The sequence below is a fragment of the Thermobia domestica genome, chromosome 3 (genome assembly GCF_964235325.1).
Source record: "Thermobia domestica chromosome 3, izTheDome1.hap1.1, whole genome shotgun sequence".
In the NCBI taxonomy this organism is placed as follows: Eukaryota; Metazoa; Arthropoda; class Insecta; order Zygentoma; family Lepismatidae; genus Thermobia; species Thermobia domestica.
This window is the reverse complement of record NC_137456.1, coordinates 111,761,377-111,786,068: the sequence shown is the minus strand read 5'-3', so window position 1 is coordinate 111,786,068 and position 24,692 is coordinate 111,761,377. Positions and strand designations below refer to the sequence as shown.

General features: G+C 34.4%; 1 protein-coding gene across 1 annotated transcript; it reads left to right on the top strand.

Moving 5' to 3' along the window:
• The first annotated feature begins 4,176 nt into the window (after positions 1–4,176).
• Positions 4,177–19,989, top strand: LOC145681488 (uncharacterized). Its single transcript, XM_081753138.1, has 2 exons — positions 4,177–4,415; positions 18,925–19,989. The coding sequence occupies exons 1-2, from the start codon at positions 4,401–4,403 to the stop codon at positions 19,636–19,638; spliced, it is 729 nt and encodes a 242-aa protein (XP_081609264.1). The 5' UTR covers positions 4,177–4,400; the 3' UTR covers positions 19,639–19,989.
• Positions 19,990–24,692: the final 4,703 nt, after the last annotated feature.

Below are 24,692 nucleotides of genomic sequence, written 5' to 3'. Positions count from 1 at the left end.
AATTTTCTTCGGGCTCCCATACGTGTCTCTCTCTTTTCCAGCCAGCAGGCGTCATTGTAGATTTTACTAGAGGGAGAGGGGAGCAAGATTATCCACTCATACTAAAAGAATTTCACTTTCTGATTGGTGTATTACTTTACAATTGAATAAAAATATTTATTTTTCAAACTCAGGGGCGAGGTCATTCCCCTGTGCCCACCCTAAATGAAGCCCCTGCTTCCAGTGCATTTTCTTTCTAACTAAACACAAAATTGCATATGGAATGCTTCAAATAAATTATTGAAAACAAATCGTTACTACTTTTAATATCTTATCTCTGTTTTAGTAAATATGTGATTACTGTTTCTATCGACACAATTCTCTGGAACAACAAGTTATTTTTAACAGTTAATATTCTATTCTTCGCAAATGACAGACCCAAAGTCGAAATAATTATCTTATTTTGATAGAAGCAGGTTATTTCCTCAAGTAGTAAGGTTATGTGGTAGTAATGGTGTCATTCAACCGGTTCACCCGAGCCGGTGTTAAAATATCTCAGGCTTCCAGAACCACTAGTTAAAATAGTCTCTAGTATATTTGAGAATCTAGTATTTGCTTTTCCAACTTTTAAACTGTCAATTAAAGTGTAGTTGAGACATAACACTTTGAGATTCTATAACATCTCGCAAATGAAAATGTAATTCTGGCGATGTGAAGACTCAGTTCCTTTCTGTAAGAAGTGTAACAATTTCGTACCAGAAATCCAAATTTAGAGTTGCGTTATAAATGTAGTAAATTTTATAGAAAAATCTTGTAAACAATCAGATGGTATTAATACCGTTTGAGAAGTTATGGTTACTCTAAAAACATAATATAGATCGATTGTTAGGTTAAGAAGAAAGAAATCTCCCTGTATTCTAAACATCAACTAGGCTTGTAGTGTCTTCTTTACTTCCAGGCCAGTCTAAACACATGGTGAGTTTTGCCAACAGTGTCAATGTACGCATGCTGGGTAACTTAATCTCAGTCGCTGTTTATGGAATCATTGGAAATATAATCATATAGTAATACTAACACTAAGTTAAATTACGATACCAATCATGGTACTGGTTGTTAAATGGTTTGAATGACACCACTGCGTGGTAGTATAAAAACGTTGCGAGATTAGACCTATAACAGCTAATTCACTAGGATGAGTTTGGCCATAATCATACTTAAGATATTCACCTGTGCGGCAATATGTAACTCCCATTGTGTTCTCCTTACTATGGAAAGCTTTGTAGGAGTTATGTTGTTTGGCATCTTCACAACTGTTTAAACGCCTACCTGTCCGCTCGATCTTTAACTTTTAGGAAAGGAAGTCGTAAGGGACTAATTTCGACATGTAAAATGTATTAAAAATGTTAGTCATGATGTGTTACCAAAGCTCTGAGATTAAGTGCATTTGTGTCTATTCTCAGACACCCCACAATAGTAAAAGTGGGCGTTGACAATTTATGGCCAGTTATATCGACGACAGTCAAACCAATGTTCCATTCAGCCAAGCTTAACTTGATCAAGGTACTGTGATCGTCCTTTCAAATTTTTTCCGTTGCACCATTGAAAACAAGCGCTTGGAGTCAATCTAGAATTCAATCGAACTTGGATCAGTTAGTTGCATGTTCTCTGATTGCTTCCTTTGATTTCTTCTGATCCTAGTTATCCGCGAAACAACTTGCTATCGACTTGCGAAAGAAGTTATGTAAAAAAAAAATTTTAAAAAAATGAAAGATGATGCTCTGTTCGTGCATGCTAATACCCCGTTTGAAAGAGGTAAAGTTGAGGGCGGAACGCATTTCTAGTAAGTACTGAACCTTTATGTTTCTGTTTATCATGCTGTTAAGTTGCATTATTTTACTGTCACATTATGTACATACATATATATATATATATATATATATATATATATATATATATATATATATATATATATATATATATAGAGAGAGAGAGAGAGAGAGAGAGACGTGATTCGTTTTACTCCTTCTAACTCCTTATTTGTGACAGATTTTAATTCCAAACAATAGACTTGTTATTTGGATATTTGTATCCTTATAACCTAGTTCATTTGCAGTTCGGTTGCAAGTTCGATTCACGATGCGGGTACTTGCTTTAGAAACAAACCCAGGTAGTTGTTCGGGCTACCTTTTACACAGTAGAACCGATAAAATATATTCTCGGTAATGAAAAGAGAATTTAAACTCTAAACAACCAAACCGAATTATCATATTTGGTAAAGTTGAGGGTAAGCATAGCCTATATCGAGTTTCATTCTAACAAGATACATTTTAGAAGTATTCACGAAAATGACAGACAAGTGGGCAAACCACCATGCAAGCACACTGTAATTCCGTTAGAGCTCGCTTCGATTAGATCAAATAGATCATCATCATCATCATAGCTACCCTTATTGACAGGTCACTTGCTGCAACTGAGAATCTTCCATGCTCCATCGTCTTCCACTAACCTCTTCGTCTTCACGTACGATTTTTTTCTGTTTTCACAGCATCCATTAATTTTAGTCTTCTTCATCCCTTCCCTCTCTTTCCCCGACCATACCTTTAGCACGTCCCTAATGATACAGTTCCTTCTTACCCAATGTCCTAACCACTTTACTTTCCTCTTCTTAATAATATCTAAAATTGTTCTTTTTCCCCCACCATTTCTAACACCCTCTCATGCGTTTTTCACTCGACCCAGCTAATTTTCTCCTTTCTTCTCCACACCCACATTTCGAAAGTTTCCAGTTATTTCTCATCATTTTTATACCGTAATATTTATGCATAATTTATACCGTTTATCTGACATTGTTAGGGTCATTAAGTCTACAAGGCTATAATGGGCAGGTCACGTAGACAGAATGAAAGAAAGTAGGAACACTTTCAAAATTTTAACTGGAAACCCAATCGGAAAAAGATCATTAAGAAGTCCTTGGCGCAGATGGGAGGACAATATTAAGATGAATCTAGCAGGAGTAAGGACACAAAGTAAAAACTGAATCCTGTTGGCTAAGGACAGAAGTCAATGGAGAACTTTTGTGAATCCGAGCGGAACCTCTTGGATCCACAGGCCTGGCTACAGATAGTTGGTTAGTTCGTTTTGTAATACAGGAATATGTTGTCTATTGCGGTTTTTATTATTACAGTTATTTGCTAATTGGAAAATGAAATAGTTTTGGTAGTTCAAATGTAAAAAAGTAACCAAATAAAATAATATATAGCACGTATGTGTGTATAATGGACGAGTTACGACAATGTTAACTACAATTGAAGAATAGGAATAGGGGTATCTACAAGATATGAATTGAGACTGCCTCGTGTCGAAACTATGTCCTAAAAGCCAATGGCGTACGCAGGATTTGAACCACTTAAACAATTTTTAATAAGTAAACGTTTATTTTTTCCATATCTTGCTCAGAGAGTAGTTTAAACTCCAAATTCTCCTTGCGTATACAAATGGTGAAAGAGAGTCTCGTTTCAAATAGTTTCTATTGGAAAGTATCTGTCTCGACTAGAATATCTTCACAAAGTTTCTGTTTCGTCTCATCCCGTCCCGAGTTCGATGTCTGGTATGAGAGCCTTGAAAATTGAACACATTACTGTGGTTTGGATTCCATCTGAAAGTGTAAGTCCACGACTCACATAAAACATTGGTGCTGGAAAGTCGAGGCTAAATTTAAACAAATAAACAAAAATAAAGAAACGTAGAATTTTGCACTGGTTTTCACTGGTTTAAATAACAAACGCAGATTCATCTACGAGCTGAATGAAATATGGTAGTAGTAGTCGAATTGCTTATATATTCAAAATCAGGGTTTTGTTGACCTTAGTCTCTTGTTGTGAATTAAATACAAATTACACTTTTTACTCTTATTCTGCGCATAAAAGTAATTTTTGTGTTTAATATCCATCTTCATTATCCATCAAGTATATTAATTTACTACACAAGTAGTCACTGAGATGGAACAGAACTTAAGAAGGTTGTTTACGCCGTGAGCGTATTTCTTAAAATAATTTATGACTGTCTGAAAGTATCCGTCACATCCTTAAAACAAAAATATGTTTTAAAGAGTCGCAGTCTCTCATGTGTGACATCTACACCAAAGGTGGTTTAAAAGAGTGAAATATGTAACAAGACTCCAACTGTTGTTATCATAATACTATGATTATTACTTAAACACCAGTGGCGTGTGAGAGCTTTATAACTCAACTGAGGATGACTAAATGAACAATTGTTGTACAAGAAAAGCAAGTGCATACAAGGACATAGCCTTGCTGGATTCATGGTAGTGAACTTCAGTGGTTGATGCCTTTCAAGGAGAAGAAAGGGAATCTGTGAGAATTGGATGATCATTGTCTTTTGTGTAAGAACAATGTGACGGCATGGGTTTAAGACTGGTAAGTCGAGGAAAAGATATTTCTTTATTTTATTGTTTATCATTATTCAAACATCTCCATCATACATACATACAGTTCGTACAGCTCATGAGAGTTTCACCAGCAGTAGCTCCTCTTAATATTGGGTCAAAGGAAGTGTTCATCAATTCTAGTTTATTTACATTGATTTAGTTGCAAATTTGGGTTCATTTCTGGTACTTTTTCATAACTTCAACATAGCTATTCCGCTAGTCTTGAATTAAAGTTTATTTCTTAATATTTTCAGCGGGGAGTATTCGAGCAAACATTCCCTCTTGCAGAATTTCAACCGTTCCATTCGTGCTGAAATGGTTCAGTATTACACCATATTTAAAGGAATTTCTATAATTTCAGTTCTTGATACTATTACAATTTGTGGATCCTTTCTTGGTTGTAATCTTAGTGTTCTGCATATAATGCAGGAGACCTGGGTTTGAACCTGAGTAGGAACTTATGTGGTTCGAGTCACATGCCAAGTCTTAGGTCCACGACTTATATTATGAACTCGAGGCTGGAAAGGAATATTAAACTTCAGACAACATCGACAATTAGCGTCTATTCCTTCTTCCAAATTTTCCTGAAAGAAGTATTTTCAATTTCAACACTGAAGTATCCTCTAGATAGAACAAAATTTTCATCCTGTCTTCCAAGCTTTTACTTCATACCAATTCAAAATTTTGCCCAAGTCAATAAAAAAAAAAAGGTGTATATTCTTGTCGTGAGCCACTATGCATTCTCAAAGTTAGTAAATTAAATCCAGATCCATCTAAGAATAATAATGTTTGAAGAAGCTCTTGTAACAATTGAGTGAAATACTGGATGTTATGAATATATATTAAACTAGAACTTTCTGTATTATGTAAACAGTAAATGCTTATGGTTATTTCCTCAAGAATATGTATTTGTTCTTGCACTACTATTCCATTCTTCAAGGATATTCACAATGGTTGTTAACATTCATCAAAAGCCTTGGATTACGATACAAAACGAAATTTTTATAATATACAGATTACGTATAGGAAATTATCAAACTAGTAACGGTATTAGTTATTAGTTTCCTTACCTTTCCTACTAGTAACGAAATTAGTTCATAAAAGACTTTATGAAACTACCAGGAAGTTGGTAAATGAATCATACTGTGATTTTATTATTTTCACTTGACTTTCATTTGCAACATGGAACTTACTGGAGACGAACTCATGATCGAAATGGCATTCGAAACATTTCTCTGAATTGTTTGTGAGACGTCTATATGAGTATACGCGTTATACTCCCAGCAGATTTTGAACCTGCAATCACTGAGAACTGTAGACTAGAAGAATCCATGAATTTACTTTCGTTGTTTGCCTATTATCTACAATTGCCTCTACATTAGTTACGGTTTTATATTGCTTGCTACTATATTGCGTATATAGTAAGCTATATTAAACCTATATTAAAGCATTTCCAAACAGAAATATTACCAAAATATATGCAAATATTCACCTTCATTAACTTAAAGTTTATGTTTCCTGCATCTAATTCTGAAACAGTTTTCAATGTGTACTTAAAGATTCAATACTAAGCACTAAATTCACACAGAAGAAACTTTCGGACGTACTGTTTTAGCTGTATTAGATCAATAGTTTTATATTCTTATGTACATATTACTTCCTTTTCACTGTTAACTTGATCATGAGCAATATACTTTTACCGAAGTTACGATTTCAAGCACCCTAACCGAACTGATAGGTTTCTCCTGATTTGATATTGAATTTATACCAAAATTTTAAGAACTCGTGAAATCATGTGTAACAATTAATGCTATAAATTTACGCTTCATTTTCATCATCGTTCGTTACTAATTTTGTCATCATTAGTTTCGCATGAGTTCACATACAAATGAGGTGATAAATTAATACCGTGTAATTAGTTGAAACTAACATTATTGTTAGCGTTATAGCTATTTGTTATATTCTTAAAAATAGTTCGAGTGTATCATATCGACTATCGTTATTAATCCTTACCATGTCCACCATTAATAAATGCTCATTTAGAAACTGTTATTCTATAATCTTTGTTTATATCCCTTACTCATTGACAGTATTCAAAATCCTATTTGACTTATTGCATACTTTGCCTATATTTCAATACTGAATTCTGTATCGACAACCATCTTAATTCTCATTTACTATTACTGTTTCCCATGCGACAAGAAATAAGATTTTATCTCGTCTCATAAATTTTCTAGAAGCCTAGTCTCGTATTGTAAATTTATGTACAAAATTTATGTGCTCTGTTATTTTTTCGTAATTCTGCTTTTTGCTGACGATTGTAAGTTATACAGAGAAATATCGTGTCTCCATGACACAATTGCTCTACAGGAAGACATAAATTACCTTACAGGCTGGTGTGAAATGTGGCACTTGAAACTCAACAGTAAGAAATGTGACAGTATTACTATTACTTTGAAAAAGTCTCCTGTTCCCTCCACATACCATATCAATGATTCCCCTATCACACATTCTGCTAGTCATAACGATCTTGGTGTCATCTTTGATTCAAAACTCACCTTCTCTGACCACATCTCCTCAATACTAAAGAATTCAATGCGCATGTTGGGACTTCTTTATCGATTCACCGAACTACGCACTGTTTCTTCATTAGCAACTTTTTATAAGACTTTAATAGCGCCCAAGATCGAATACTGCTCTCCCATATGGGCCATGGCAGCACCTACTCATCTCTCCAGACTTGATTCTGTTCTCAATTTCTTCATTGCTATAGTCCGATTTCGTGTTCCTGCACTTCGAATATTATCTAAGAAGGAGCTCTTGCGACATCTTAATATTCAGACTCCTGAAGTACGCAGAATTATCTCTGACCTGAAATATCTACATAAAATAGTTAATGGAACCTTAAGATCGGAAATATTACTTCAGGAACTATCCTTACGTGTCCCTTCCCGCATCACTCGGAATACCCACCTATTCCATCTCGCCCGTCCTAGGTTGGCTGTTATACAGAGGTCTCTTTTTTATAGAATACCAAACAGTTATAATCAAGTAACAACTGATGTGGACATTTTTTCGAGCTACCCAGTGTTTGAAAGAGCAATTAAACGAGCTTTGACGGAATAGTTTTACTTTTACACTCTTTTTTTTCTATGTTGTTGTTATTGTTGTCTTGTTTTTTTTTTCTTTCTTTTGTTAGCATGTCCCTGTGTAAAATGGCAAAGTTATGCTGTATCTGGGAAATTGTTCAATAAATAAATAAATAAATAAATAATACTTATATAAAATCCTGTGTTCACGAAGAGTGTCATATAACAACATTTAAACAATGTTTATTATTAGAGTATATTGTGTAATCGTATCTTTAAATGTTGATAAATATTCTTCATTGTGTTTGTACAATCATTTCATCACTAGTTTTTTTATACTATGAATCATATAAAACTAAAACAATGTTTGAGATCTAATACTGGGGTGACTAATGTTGTCCACAAAACTCATGAAATTTCATCTTGATTCTCGTCTCGAAAACATGTTTCTTGCCTCGTAACAAATTTAAAAATGAACTCCTCGTTCTGTTTTCGAATGTTCCATTTTCAATGAAAATTTGCGTGCCCCAGAAAGTCCGATAGGTGCAACTTGCGCCCTAAAACCAAACTATGGACACTCCTCCTCAAGGGCATACACTTCTAATGTCATGTCAGTTTGTGGTGAACACCTCGTTTTCATAGTTCCTTTGTGCCAGTGTTTCTTCTAGACATTTTTTGGGGGGTAGTGCCTCCTAAGCTTTGAGAGTGCCCCCTAGAGAAGACCAAAATAATCCGTCCGTGTGAAAATAACATGTACCTCTCCGAATACTAAGTATGGCACCGGAACATTTTTTCTGAAACAAACACTGCTTTTATCCCCCCCTCCCCTGGATGTTCTTCCGTTTCCTTTCACTGTCTTCATTACATCAGCCCATCTAGCATTCACTTATAGTTATAATCTGTCTCCTTTGCCTTAGAGAACATAACCATGGAACATTAAAGACTTAAGTTCATTCTTCCACATTCGAAGTGTATTGCATTAAGCCTACCAGATATGGCTTGATCAGATTCAATTTAAATAAATTTGTAGCCATGAACCATTTCCAGTAAGGATATCAAAGATCGGAAGTGGAAAAGAAATCAGAAAAAGAAAACGAAAGCACTTGCATCTACTGACAAATTTTGCTATGTTGAAAGGAGGTATTCAATAGTTTCCACTTTTCTTTTCTTTTTCTTACTTTTTTTTTGTTAGTTGGAGGTATGTATTTCCAACCAGCTTTTACTATTGTAGTATATTGTATAATTATTTGCGTATTTTTAAATGTTGATAAATGGTCTTCATTGAGTTCGTACAATTACTTTATCAATTAATATCATATTATAGATTTGGACAAAGCCAAGTTACATACAGTGAAAATATTTAAGTGAGATACCTAAATGCATCAAACAATGAAATGAAGTGCAAATCAATGTAGAAGTAATGGACAAACTTAGAATAATACATCATAGAACATGCTTGAACATATTAGTCCAGAAATGACAAAGATATTTCAATAATGCACGTGTCTAATGGAATACATGTTTAGTGTGTAACCTTTTTGGTTATATACGAAGAAGAACGTGTTACAAGAGTCAAAATTGTATTTTGGAAACCTTTCCTGTAGAGCTGAATCATCAGCATTCTCGCACAAAGTACAGTACATCCCACCCAAGTACTTGGATGCAAACCTCCCTGATTTATCATTTATCCCCTCCCTGAAAAGTAGTAGAGGAGAATGGATTTGGTTGTGATGAATCCAAAATAACTAGAATAACTTTGTAGACAAAATTTTATTCAATTTCTGAACTTGTACTGTTCTTTGAAGCGTCAATACGGTATAATTAAGTGTTGATTGAACCATTTTCAATGAAAAAATATGTCCACCGTCAAAACAATCTCACGGGTTCAGTTTGTGCCTTAAATCCCACCAATGGACATCCCTCTTCCCACATTTGGTAGACTGGTTTGATTCCAGGTAAGTATTAATGTAATTTGTATCAATATCAAACCTTAAATAATTCAAAGTCTAATATTATCTAGATCCTGAAAAGGGATGATAACTTCCAAAATTCGTTATGTATCATTCTCTGAAGGCAAACAGAATTGAGGCAACTTTTTATATTTTTAAAAGTTACTATCGACAATGGACGAAAACAAGCTACAGAAAAATCAATCACATTCGTTTAATTGACGACTGGCACTTACATGACTTTCAATCTATGCTTCTTTTCAAAAAGTCTCTTACTTCAATATGTTAATTAGTGTTGCCTAAGTGAGAATCGGCTAAAAGTTATTGTAGGTAACGGCTGAAGATTGTTACTGATCTTGAGTTTTAGAAAGAGTGTGTTGTCTTTTCTGTTTATGCAATTAACACTGTTATATATTTCACTTGATTTAAAAACCCAATACTTAATTATTTGTCATAAAACATACCATGACTGTACAACATCAGATGCTACCTTGTCACATTTCGATTTTTGACAAATATGGATAAAACGTTAGGCTCTTTTTGTTGCATAAAAGGTAAACATTAAGAAGTATCAAGGACAATTATTATCGGTATAATACAACTAATGCATTTGTTTGAAATTAAATTACTAACATTAGACATATATCCAATAGCTTTAAGGAACGTTGAATACAATGAATAATTTTCTCCGATAAATTAAAGATATCCCTTAATGAATTCCTTCTTTCAGAGATAATTCTTCTTTTCCTCACTCTAATGAGTTCTTTAGATTAGAAACTGTGTTTCTGAGGATTTTTACAAGGTGAGGTCTCGTCTCAAAAACGAGACAACACGTTTTCTTGAATTCGAGACGAGACACAAGAAGGTTGGTGAAATGTATCATCTTATCTCCAATGTCTCGAAGGAAACGCCTAATTTTTAGAACTATTTCGAAAGATGTATTCACTCAAAAAGAGCTCTCTGTCTTGGAACCAACAGGCTGTCAGCATTTATTACTTTAAAATGATAGAGAATGCCTAAACTTAATAGTTAACGTTTCGAAATGAAACTGTATTAATTATAATAGTGTAAAAATAGTAACATGTGGATACTTTATATAAGATATATGTGTAAAAATATATATTTGACTGCCATTATTATTATTATTATTATTATTATTATTATTATTATTATTATTATTATTATTATTATTATTATTATTATTATTATTATTATTATTATTATTTAAAATATTGGTGATATGAACTTTGATATCGATATGAACAAACTTTTGATAAAGTTCTATGTACACCAGTAGTACACAGTATAATGTGTAAAGCTTGAAATTTCGTTTACCTGGGATATTCATGTGTGGAGATCGATTAATTTTTTGGTTTTGACATCCGTCTCAGCACAAATGCTACGTGAAGTGTGGGTCTACATCTTAAAATCCAATCCGAACCACATGAGCAAGTACTGGGAATCGAATGCGGGTCGTATGATAACCACGTAGGCAGCTCTGTGTCAATATTAAATTCATGTATGCCAATACACCAAGACTAGGCCTATTGATTACATGCGGTGTTAAAATAGCTGGTGACAACTATTTGTGACATAAACGTACTTGCATCGAACCTATTTTCATAAATTAATCTGACACAAGCGACTTTGTAGCAATTTGTGATTTATATATTCGATCTGAGGTACTTATCAGCCTCATCACCATTTTTTTAAATAACTCAAAATTAGAAGAATGTTCTTATTTCTTTATGTAATTTTCTAGAAAATACAAAATACTATTTGATAAACTGACAAATGTTTTTGAGATGGTCTTCTCTTCATCTAAAGCATAATTGAATTGAAGACATATTTAGAGTATCGAATACATCGATGAAACACGGGGGCCGCGGTGGCTCAGTGGTAGAGCGTTCACCTCTGGTGCTTGGGGTCCCGGGTTCGATCCCAGCCCCCGCTAAGTGAACTTTGTGGTGGACAAACACCGTGTGCGTGGGTTTTCTCGGGGTTCTCCCGTTTCCTCCCACTTTCTTCATTCCACCACTTCATTCATCACTCATCATCACCGTCTCATATAGCCTAACCGGCATAATCGTGGGACGTAAAACTCAAAAATTTCATTTTCACATCGATAAAACAAATTTTCCGCGAAGTGTTATTTCCAATACACTAAATAATTAGATAGAGAAATTTTAGGATTAATTTTTATTATCGCACCAAAACGTGAAATGTGAGCACCATAGCCTACCACCACAATATAAACTGTTAAAATATGTTTTGTCAAGGAGAAGATATTTGGGTTGGTGTTTGTATCAGATTTCTAAAAGTTTAAAATATGCTTCTTTAATTACACTTATGCACAGTTGCTCTTGCTGTTAGTTTGAAAATGATTATTGTGCCTATCAATAAAACAAATAACCATCAACTTTTTTCTTTTTCTTTTTTTAAGTATCCACCATCAACATGAAAACAAAGCTGTAAAACATAGTATGTTAATTATTTGTTGTTTTCTTTTCCAGTGAGAAATTTAAAAAATATGTGCAAAGCGAGATCAATGCACGGAACGTCCCTCGCAGAATATGTAACTTTTGTTTTCATTATGTTCTCTTCACTTCCATAAAATGAGTTTTCATCTCCGATGTGAAATACTTGCTCCATTTGTCATTTACAACAATGAATTGAATTGGAGTTTAACGTCCCGTTCAGTAGCAAGGCTATATGAGACGTGGACCTACTGATTAACGTAGAATCCAAACCACATGAGCTCCCACCGGGAATTTTCAACAAATAACTAACAAGTAACATTTCCCGAGTGTAACACTTCGATTTTGGTACAATTTGGCAGGTAGATACTACACATAAAATAAAAGAATACGTGTTTTTTTTTTTATTTTCTGCGGAAAAACTGTTTTGGAGGGCAAAAGCCCCCACCCAGAATTTTGGAATTTGACGCCCGAAAGGCAAGAAGAAGTGGACCGAAGTGAATGAAATTGTGCACAAATATTGTAGAGGTAAGATGCCAAATTTTCGCATTGCCAAGAAATTTTGCAATTTTTGGTGCATTCTGTCGATTTCCTGGCAATGCTTCTCTAATATTGGAGGACTCCATGTGCCAATCACCAAATAATAACTATTACTTCCTTTTTGATGCAGCTTCAGTTTTCGAGGTGCTCTGGTGCCTTATCATTGTCTAGCCAGTGTGCGGAACTTCGTCAGTTGACGTAGAGGATCAATTTCTCGTCACATGTCACAGTACGATCAAGAAATAGACCATTTTTGTTGCGAAGAAAAAGCTCTCGGACAAACTTCTTATCGGCACTTTTTTTTTTCATCATCCTCCATCGGAGAAGAACCTCTACGATCCTTATCATCTTCAAGGCTCTCGTCCCCTTAGCAAAATTTTTGGAACCAATGCTGAGCTGTACATTTACTGATGGTCCACTGGCCAAATGAAGAGGTGATGTGATCAGTTTCTGTTGGTTTATGTTTCAATTTGACATTAAAATTCCTCGAATTTACTTTCTTTACGTCATTATTTAGACAGTCTAAAAAAATATCAAAATAATTTGGAATATTAAGTATAGCGAACATCACTCTTTAAACCGGTATATTACATAGCCATTGTTAAATAAGTTCTCCCCAAAATGAAGCATCAAAGTTTATAGTAACGAGAAGTGCAGTTATTTTTGCACCAATCTAATAAAATATTTACGATATATTTAATCTCTTTATCATGTATGTTCTTTTGTTCGCAAGCAATAGTAACGCTTCGTTGATTATGCCATTTGTTTCTTAGCGTTTTATAACTTGAGATAATGGTCTGTTTACAATAGCAGTTGCTTTAAGAAAGAAATACATATATTGCTGTATTAGGTTATAGTTCACGCATTATCATAAACCTCCAAGGGACTATCTAACCATGATATACTTGACAATAAATAATTTATAATGGTAAAAGCAAAAATATGTTCACAACTCGGTTACGACTAATGAAAATACAATGTACTGAAGTTTGAGTTATTGTTTTCGGTGTCTTAAGTTAAGTTGTTAATTGATATCCTAGAAGACTAGTATATAAGATATTAAAAAAAGAAAGTAATATTTATGACTCTATTTATCATATTCACATTCAGGTGCAGACAGTCTGTCAACAATAAATAAATACATTACCTAAACCAGTTTTGTTAAATATTAAATACATAATATGTACAGTGATGTGAATAAAGTATACGTAAAAACAAACTACCGGTATATTAAAATATTATTCAAGAGATCAGTGGCGTGTTATTAATATTGCTTGACTTAGGTATGAATCTTTTAAAGTGCATATGCAAATGCGTATTTTCTGCTTGTCCTCATCTTTCCAATTTTCCCTTTGAATAAAAGTATTTTGTTACTTAATATTGAACAATATGTAGCATAAAGAGAGAATGGGGTTTCAAAGTTAGCTCATGACAACATTTCCTTTTCTATATAGTCGTAAGACAGAAAGGCCAACAACAACAACAACAACAAAAAAAGTGTCCCTGGAAATCTAACATTCTACTCACAAACTAGAAAATAATCATTTTTAAAAACAATTATTCAGAGTAAGATATTCATTACATGTTTCAACATACATGATTTAATTAACGCTTAACAACTCAACTATACGTATAAACCCTAGTTTCTATGATCCATGGTTGGAATAGAAGATATGTTTTCTTGTTTAAACCATGCTACATTAAACCATCTATCTTATGTTGAAGCATACCTTGTTAGTTTACACATTTGTCTTATGCTTATTTAAGCAATGTTTTTAACATATCATTGTCTAAAAACAATGTTACTCAGCGATTTTCTACTCGAGGCACAACGTAAATTATATGACTCGACACAGGACACCAAAACGTTATTCCATTCCAAAATGTATTGTATAACACAGTTAATACAAATGCGTATTGTAATCAACCTGTTATTATTACTGAACAGGAATCGACTTGTGCATTCGCTAATAATGAAATAACATGAGCTAGAATTTATTATGGCAGATAAGTGCGACGGATTTAAGATGCATATATGAAGACCTTCAATGTGACACTTATGGCTACTAAACTGTATACAGTCTGTGGAAGAATTGTTGGAGATGCAAGCGTCATTTGTTACGACTTAATCGGCTCTTTCCCTGTTTGATGTTTTAATTTATGTCAACGTCAAGAATAGCGGTTTACTCAAATATGTAGTGAAAATGATCTTGGTGGCTGATCGTGTCAGCAGAGAAAATCAGTAGCAGATTTTGAATCCGAGATTATTTCCAAAATCTCTCTACAGGCAGGTCTAAACAACGTTTCAGCTATTGTGTGTGGTTTCGTGACCTTTACAAAAAGTTCGACTGTGTTATGAGATGAACAAATGAAATTTCTCGTCCCTCGTATATGCATGTTAGGCTAAAGGAGACGGATGATTATTGAAAGTGAATGATTATGAAAAAATTGGTGGAATGAGAATATAGGAGAAAACAAGAAAACCCGGCAAAACCCACGGACACGGTGTTGCCTATCACAACTTGGGTGTCGCAGATCAATCCAGAGGTCCTTCGCACCATACTGGTCAGTTGGATTAAAGTTTAGCACCCCTTTCAACAGCGAGATTAAATGGACGCGGACCTACAGTTTAAAGTAGGATCCAAGCCACATGAGATCCGCCGGTAATGGAATCCTTCTCATCAGAGACGAATGTTTTACCATTGAGCCACTGTTACCTCCAGATACCTATAATTAGCTTCCTATATTTCTGAAAATAAAGTAGCAGTCATGAATGTTCTTTGTTTTTTTGTTTTGTTTTAACAAGCGACGAAAATACCGTACAAAGAATAAAATACTGTACAAGCATATGCGACGAAGTGGTTGTGACAAAATAATATTAATAACTCAACATTTATTTAATTTCTTACAATAGGTAGAAGTTCGTATCACACGTTTCACCTTGCTGGGGCACGCCAATGTGACGTGGCACATCGGTTACGGAACACTGATCTAAAACAAAGTGTATCAAGTGAAAATTAGTTTGGATCATATGACATGTATACTTATTTGTACAAAACTGTATGATCTTTTAGATTGTCAAACTATGTTATGCATAGAAGGGGGGTGGGGTCTAATTATCGGTAGTCTTATTTGCTGTAGAACGGCTTTGTCCGTCTGTTGACGGTATCAGAGCAAAAACGGTAAGAAATATCGAGAAGAGGATTTTTGGAATTGATGCAGCGCTCCGAGAATAGGTTCCATCTCCTCCGTTAACCCTCTGATAGAAATCAAGCCCGCAGTGATAGAAATCAATCATTTCCGATTTCGACTTTGATTGTCTGGAGTAAAAACGGTAAGAGTTAACGAGAAACGGACTTTCGGAATCAACTCACTGACCAAAGAATAGGTTTCATGTCCTTCGTTTACCTTATATTCAAACTGGATAAATATTTTCTAGTTTTAACGTTGATTGCCATAGAATGAATACGTACAATAATCGATAACGAGAAGTGATATTTTGGAATCTATCCAGCGGCTGAAGAGAAGGTACACAGCCATCTTCACCCATATCTCTTTACTGAAACCTCCAATGGTATAAATTTACTATTACTTCTGGTTTCAATATTGACCTCCAAAGAGTTAAAAAAGGAAGCGTTAGTGATAAGCAGTTTCTAAAATCGATCCAGCGACTGAAGAAAAGATACCATCTCAGGAGACCGGAAGTGGTAGAAACTTATTACCACTTCAGTTTTAATGTTGACCTCTAAAGAACAAGAACGGAAAGAAACAAAGTGTTTGTTTTAAAGTCGAGTCAGTGTCCCAACAATAGATTCCGTAATATATATATATATTTGAAATGAAATATTTCAGTTTGACGTCCCACATTTATGCCCTTTAAACTAAGAGAGACGATGATTAAGACAAGTGAATGATGATGGAGGAATTGGTGGAATGAGAAAGTGGGATAAAACGGGGGTATCCCGAGAAAACCCACGGACACGATGTTGTCCACCACAAACTTACTTGGCCGGGGATCGAACCAGAGCCCCCATGCACCTGAGGGAAGCGCTCTACCACTGAGCCACCGTGCCCCTAATATATTATGGCTCTGTCTTCTTCATTAACTATCTATTCAAACTGGAGATGGTAGAAATCAACCATTTCCGATTTCAACGTTATTTGTCATAGAACATAAATAACAATAGACGGCGAGAACTGGCTTTTGAAAAAAAAATAATTGCTTCCCAAGAGTAGATTTCCTTTGACTTCGCATTCGGGAGATCGTGGGTTTGATTTCCGCTGCCGACCATCCTGACTGGGGTTTTCCTCAGTCCTACCAGGCAAATACCGGGATGGTACCTACTAAACAGGCCGATACCTTCCCAAATCCTTTCCATTGTTGTTGTTGTTGTAAGTTATTCAATATAACATGGTCTCTGAGCCGTATCTGGTGATTACTAAATAAATAAATAAATAAAACCGGAAGTGCTACAAATTTACAACTACTTCCAATTTCAAATATTTATCTTCATAGAATAGGAACGGCTTTTCGACATCGATTCAGTGTCTCAACGATGAGTTTTGTCTCGAATTTTACCTCTCTATTAAAGGGGCGGATCCAGGATGGACTTCTGGGGGGCGGTGGGTTGTAATACTGCTACTTAGAGCTACTTTTAAGAGCTCCAAACTCTGGGATGGGTTTTAGTTATATATAAAATTTTAAAAATTTTCTTCTGGAGGGGGGGCGATCGGGGCGATTACCCCCTTGGATCCGCCACTGCTCTATTCAACCCGGAAGTGGTGAAACCATAGATTTCTGGTATCAACACAGACAGTCATAGTAGTAAAAAGAAATGGAAATAAATAGCGACAAGCAGTTTTTTTAAATATGGATTCAGCACCGCAAGAATATACTGTGTTCCATCTCTAACTTTATTCCTCTGTTGAAATCGGAAGTGACAGATATCAATTACCACTTCCAGGTTCAATATTAATCTCCATAGAGCCCCATGAGGGATGGCAATGGTTTTCTGATATGATCTTACGCCACTATTGTAACCAGAAGTTATAGATCTACTACGTAATTTCAGTTTAAATATGGAATTTGCATAATTTGGAAGTTTACCATCGTTTCACACTGTGCAACGAAACTCACTTGTTTTCTTTTTTCTTTTTCAAGTTACTTAAGTGACCGTCAATGATGAAACGGACTTTTACATGTAGATGACAGATTTAATTAAATTAGTGTGTAAAACGGGTAACTTGTTTAGTATAGTGTAGTTCGAATCTCTATTCAAATTATATATATATCATACTGAATAGCAGAGCTCCCTCGTGGCTAAGCGGTTAGCGTACGCTCCTTCGACGTGGGAGACCCGAATTCGATTCCCGGCGGGAGCTCATGTGGTTCGGATTGCACGTTAATCAGTAGGTCCACGTCTCATATAGCCTCGCTGCTGAAAGGGACGCTAAACTAAAATCTATTCCACTCATATTGAATAGCAGATGAAACCTTCACTTGACATGACCTTCACCTTGACTTGACTTCCTCTTCCAGTGGGTACTTTCATGCGTTTTCAAGGTTAATATGGAATAAAATAGAAACTGATTTTTTTTTTTTTTTTTTTTTTTTTTTTACAAAATTAAGGTAAAGTTTAGTAAGTATAGCACTTACTTAACTTGGTCATATATTTACCGTAAATTTCGACGGAAGTAACTATAGTTTCATCGGGCTAATTACGATTTGAACCTGTCATGTGGCATTGTTTGTCGCTTGCATTAGTGTTCTTGCTAGTTGATCAGCATGGACTTTTATTCGTTATTCGTATAGGGGTGATTTAAATATTGTTAGGTTGTAAAACTACTATTGGAGCACTGCGAATACAATGTATATTTTTATTATTTGGTATATAATTTGGCAACTAGTGCATTTTCTGTTGTACACATAGGCGTGTGTAGATCTCCGAATTAGGGAGAGTAAAGCTCTTGTAGAAGCTGATCCATTTCAAAAGTTTAAAAAGAGCACTCCCTTCGTATGTTCATGTCTACATATATTTCAAACAAGTGTAGATAGTATAGTAGTCACTAAGTCACTAGCGTTAATGATATCTTTTGATTTAAATTCTTGATAATATGAGGCGGCGGGGCAAACTCAAAAAGAGTTAAGTGCAATTTGAACGCTAAGGAAATTGCATTTGAGGTGTTCGAGTTGTATTCCCAAAGTGCTATGTAGAAGCCAGTTCTCATGCCTATATATATAATTTATAGAAGTCGTATCTCTTTCACTTAGAAAATAGTATTTCAAAACAAACGAATACTTGGTTTCACCTTTCAATGTACATTTTCAGAAAACAAGCCTTTATTAAGTTGCCCTAATGCTTCAGATGTCTGATGATTTTCTTTTTAGTTTGCTCTTACAAAATAATACATCGTCAGTTTAATTTTTTCTCATTTTTTTTCAGGAGATTTTCCAAATCTTGCTATTTGTGGTTTCAATCAAAGGATTGACTGACCCTCAAATTCCTCCTCCTCACCCTCCTCCTCATCCTTATCCTCATCCTCCTCCACATCCACCGCTAGTGCCACCTATTGGAGTACCTATCTACCATATGGGAGCTTTCTACCCCTATCAAGGATCATTTGTGAAAACAACACGTACGACGTCACATAGTTTAACGTCTGAACTGTTAACACCTCACATTATAACAGGACTTCATGACACACCGCTTCATAATGGAGGTACCACATCAACAGTGCAAAGTTCAGGAGCAGGTGTAGGTAACCATGGAGCAGGAATTTTTGGACAACATCCGATACCTGTTCCAGAAGTTCCTCCAGTTCCACCTGGAACAGTATCAGGACAAAGTCCAGTCAATCCTGGAGTGGCATTTCCAGTAGGACCATCTCCAGGGATAAATGGACAAACAGGAATTCACTCAACAGCTGTTTCTGTGAGTCCGTCGCCTGTGCCAACATCAACTGCCATAGCTTCACCAGTTAAACCAGCAGCTCCAGCCAGTACTTATCCATCTGGCAATAAAAACTCAGTAGGCCCAGTTCAGTTCCCTCCAGCACCCAAACTAAGCCAATCAGCCGAAGCTAGTGGTGTTACTCCACATGAAGTTCCTCCTCCTGCTCCTACATTTTCACCTTATTCGGCAGCTTATGAAAAATAAGTATGATTTTTTTTTAACAACCTTTGTTGATAAAACTACAATATCAACGTTAAATAGTTCGGTGTTGGTGGATGGGTTTAGTTTAAATATTTAACAGTGTGAAATGAGTTAGTAATATTATCAGTAGTATATAACCTGAGTAGTTATAAGCTTAATTGTGTTACGCAATTGCAAACATAATTGAGATAAACTAGACATAATATGATAATAATAAAAATACTCAATGACAAAAAGGTAACTATTACCATGAACTTATTTCCTATACGTTTAAGTTTTTATGAATAATTGTTTGCAGTGAAGTGATCTTATGGACGAAAGGCTGCCCATTGTATTGCATATCCGTATTCTGAATCTTAGTGTGATATAAAACTTAATTAAACGTAATTTGTCTTCATGTCATTGTAGTAGTCCAGACTTTTGGCGATGTTGTCATATCATAGATACTCTGTCCAAGCACAACAAAAATTATTTTTTTATGAATTTATGCAATTTGATCTTTAAAAAAAACATATGAATCGCTGATTTGAAAAACGAAAATGAGTTTACATCAGGGTGGAAAAAAATCATGATTTTTTTCAAAAAAATCATTTTTGTTGATTTTTTTGATTTAAATCGATTTTTTTGATTTAAATCAAATCTTTTTCTTCGTATAATACAAGTCGCGAACTGAAGAAAAAACATTAGGAATTAGTATTAAATGTTAATTATGCCATTTAAGGGAAAGTATTGGGTTTTAATTTTGAATTAATTCCCAATCGTTAACCTATTTCAATCCTAAACAATGTTTCTTAAGCATTAAGGAAAAAGTACAGCAATGTATATCAACATGACACTTTCCTTTTCACGAAAGTTACTGATATTTGGCAGGGGCATATTTTTAAACAACTGGAACTAGCTAGCGGCACGAAATACATATAAAGTACATAAATTTCGCCTAAAATTAACTAACTCACTCTATGACCTATGGAACTCGGAGGTTCAATGCCATGTTCACAAAAGCTCTCCTGACTTCTATCCTTAGTCAACTTGTTTTAAGTTTCTATTTTGTATTCTTATTTCTGCAAGATCCATCTTAATATTGTCCTCCCATCTGCGCCTAGGTCTTCCTAATGGTCGTTTTCCGATTGGACTTCCAGTTAAAACTTTGAAAGCGTTCCTAGTTTCTTCCATTCTCGCTACATGTCCTGCCCACCTGGGCCTCCAAGTTTTGATGACCCTAACAATGTTTGGTGAACGGTATAAATTATGCAGTTCCTCATCATGAAGTTTTCGCCATTCCTCATTTCCGTTCCTTTTGGCTCCGAATATTCGTTTCAGGATTTTATTCTCAAATACTTTCAGTCTGTGTTCTTCCCTCAGCGTAAGCGACCATGTTTCACAACCATACACCACAATAGGCATAATTATCGTTTTATATATTTTAAAGCTTCAAATTCCTCGACACAATTCGCGACGATAAGAGATTTTGAACTGAATAATAACACGAATTCCCTGCTTTTAGTCGATATTTAATTTCTTCGTGAATATCGTTTTCTGATCCTATATATTAGCCGATATCAGAACTTTCTTTGTCTTTATGCGATGAGCTTTTGTTAAGTCAAAAATTTTCTGCAGGAATTCCAAAATAAAAAAATCAAGCTGATCAGTTCCAGCAGAAGAAACACTTGTGACTGTTAAAAAAATGCTTTAGGTGACGTGAAAAACAGTTCAAATACGAGTTGTTCGTGCATTTAAGACATCTGTACATAGCAGGCACGTTTTTATACTTTTCTGTTGGCTATTTTATTTCCTCTGACAATTTTTCGTGCACAGGCGCGGCAAATTTTCTGCGATCACTCGCAGATTGCGGCATGTTCTGCAATGGGGTCAAGTATCCACTTTATCAGAAGTATTATTCGATATTTTAACGCATCCAAAATTTGTCGTATTACGACCCCGAGGAACTTCTATGTATTTAGTACATAACTTTCGCCCAAAATTTTAAAATCAATTTTTATTTTTTGTTTCGGAGAGGGGATCGGACCCCTCTAAATACGCCCCTATTATCTGGAAACAAACAAATAGACGTGGACACAAAAGAGTTTTCATCTTAAATGTCTATGGTGATTTCCCCGTTGCAATAGAAATTTTAAAACCTTGTGTTACAAAGAGAAGAAAGCAGGGTTCACCCGTAACCCGTTCAAACGGGATTTTCCCTGTTCGTTCCCTACATGGTAATCGTTTTTATACTGTGCTTACATACATTTGAGTCTCATTGTATTATGATTATTATCTTCCATAATCGAAATAACAGAAGAGAAACGGGATTTTACTTACTTTCACTTTAAATTAATTCATTTCGGATTTGATTTAAATCAACGATTTTTATTTAAAAAATCAAGTGATTTAAATCTTGATTAAAATCGTGATTTAAATCAGACTGATTTAAATCAATCCACCCTGGTTTACATACAGCTTTGATTTTTGAAGGGTAGCTACATCATTGAGTTATGATGTATGAGAAGTCACGCTAATATTTCGTGCAATATCGAGCTGCAACAAGTGTCCCTGAGTTGAGAAACGTCACAAATCATTGACTTACGGCATTATCGACGTTATTGACTTGTGACGTTTTTCAAATCAGCGATTCATATATGAATATAGCAATCACTTAATCTAATTCCATCACTACATGAATTAAAACAAATACATTGTGACTAGATACCACTCAAAGACTGTACAATTTTGTCAATATCAAAAGCTCTTCTTAGCAATTTAATTTCATGAGTGCTACCTACAAGAAGCTAAGAGCACACAAGAGTTTTAGGGTGCGTAATCAGTATATAAAACATGTTTAAATACTTTTAGTTGAAACATAGATATTGTATGCTGCATAGTAGAGCATTCTCTAACGATATAGTAATGTAAAGACTTACCAAAGGTTATATACCAAACATAATTTATTTACAGTTTGATATTGGTATTATTGTTTAGAAATCTCAAGCGAGGATTATTAGATAAAGAGAAATATATAAACCTTTGCAAAAAAAAACCAAAAAAAAGTATTTAATGTATTTGTAACCACGAATAGAGTTGGCTATGACACAAGAATTGAGGCTGTTTCGTCTCGGAGAGAAAGATGTCGTGAAATTGATGTCTCGAATCGGAAAGTTCTATTGAAAGAACTCTATCTCGTTTCGTCTCGTCTCGTTGTCAATTCTAACTACGAAAATTGTGCCCTTCCTTCAATTTACAGGTGTTCTCAAGAGATGTCCTTCAACTTACAGGTGTTCCTTGTAATGTATGTAAAGATAGCTAATAATGCTTATAATTCTGTTAGATAAAGTTGTAGATCTATTAATTTTACTATGGGGATAACAGTACCAGTGGCGGATCTAGCCTGAGGTCGGGGTCTCCTAGGTCTCCCCACCAGTTTTTTGAGTAACAAAAATAATTGAAGCTATTACTGTATTTGTATATTTTTGAAAGTTTGTAGTAAGTGCTGCCTTTATCCTTTATTGGAAAATGTTTAAAGTTCTAGATATAGTTTTTTTTTTTTTTTTTGTTATGCAATGTGTAAAACAATACTTGAGGTTCACAGTGTCAATGTCTAACCTAGCTATAATGTCCATCGGGAGAGAGTTAAGTTGAAAACTTCTGCCGGATCCATGGAAAATTTTAAACTCATGATATACCTATCATAGTGTGGGTTTTGGTTGCCGCCCCAGGTTTTAGACTACCTTCTAGATCCATCACTGAATTGTATAACTGAAGAATGTTTAGTACGTTAAACCCAGCATATTTTTAAAGTCTTTCACAGCATCTGACCAAACAATAAATAAATTTTTGAACCACAATTTTTAATACTTAGAAAATTCTATTTAACTACTTAGAAAGTATTTAAGTAATATTACAATATGTTATCATTTACGGTATTACAACTGAAGGGTATAGGAGAAAAACAAATGACCGTTCAAAAAATTTTAAATAGATATTGGCACTACTGTACGCTCATCATTTAATTATAACATATGATATCAGTACAAGAGGAAAAAAGAATATTTTCCAATTTATATAGTAAAAAGGAAGTAAACTTTCACTTTAATGATACGTAAATGTGTATGTGATATAAACTTTGATTCATGTATTGTTAGAATGGATGATGATGATGGATTTCTCCCTGTACCTTTCATTAAATCAACGTTAGTAATTTATCTAGCCTATAATATCGTAATTACTTACAAGTGTTTGTTAATAATTAGAAATATTTTGAAGATATTATTTTACTATATAATAATTTGAAAATAGTAGTACATTATCTAATAAAAATATTAAGTTTTTTTTTTGTAAAATTTTGTAAAATATGAAGAAATGTGTAAAGAATATACAACTTTTCTTGTAAAATTTGTTAAATTTAGATGTTATACGTAGATAATTACTTTAGATTCATGATGATTCTATTGATTTTACACATCTGAAGACTATTGATCTGTGTTTGTAGAAATATATTTTAGTCACTTGTGAAAAGTCTATCATGTGAAAGTTTTTTAGTTTTTTTCATTTGTTAATAATAATAATAATTTAAAAACGAACAAATAAAATTATATTTTTCTGTTGTTTCTGCCTTTTTAGTGTGTCTTTCTTCGCCTTTTTCCAGTGATGTAAACACGAGAAACTTTTCTTCTGAAGAAAAAATTGATTCTATTGATAGTTTATTATTTAGTTGTAAGTCGTGGCATAAGCTTATTCTAACTAACCATCTGTTTGAAGATCAGAAATGTAAGTGTATAACTGATTTTGTGTGTGAATTTTTTTTTTTTTAAAAATAAGAAACAGCCGCTTAGTCAATATGAAAATAAAGGAATCCCACACACATAGATTCCATTGGCAAATATACTTATAAGTTCAATGGTATTCCGGCCCACAAAGAATCGACTCGTACTTAAGTGTAGTTACTCAGTACATCGGATTCCGTCATCGATATTCTGGCATTTTAAAACTTCGTTACATCTTCTTTCAAGTGTTAGTTCCACAGTTTCCCAATCAGGACCACTACGACATACTAAACAGGAGCA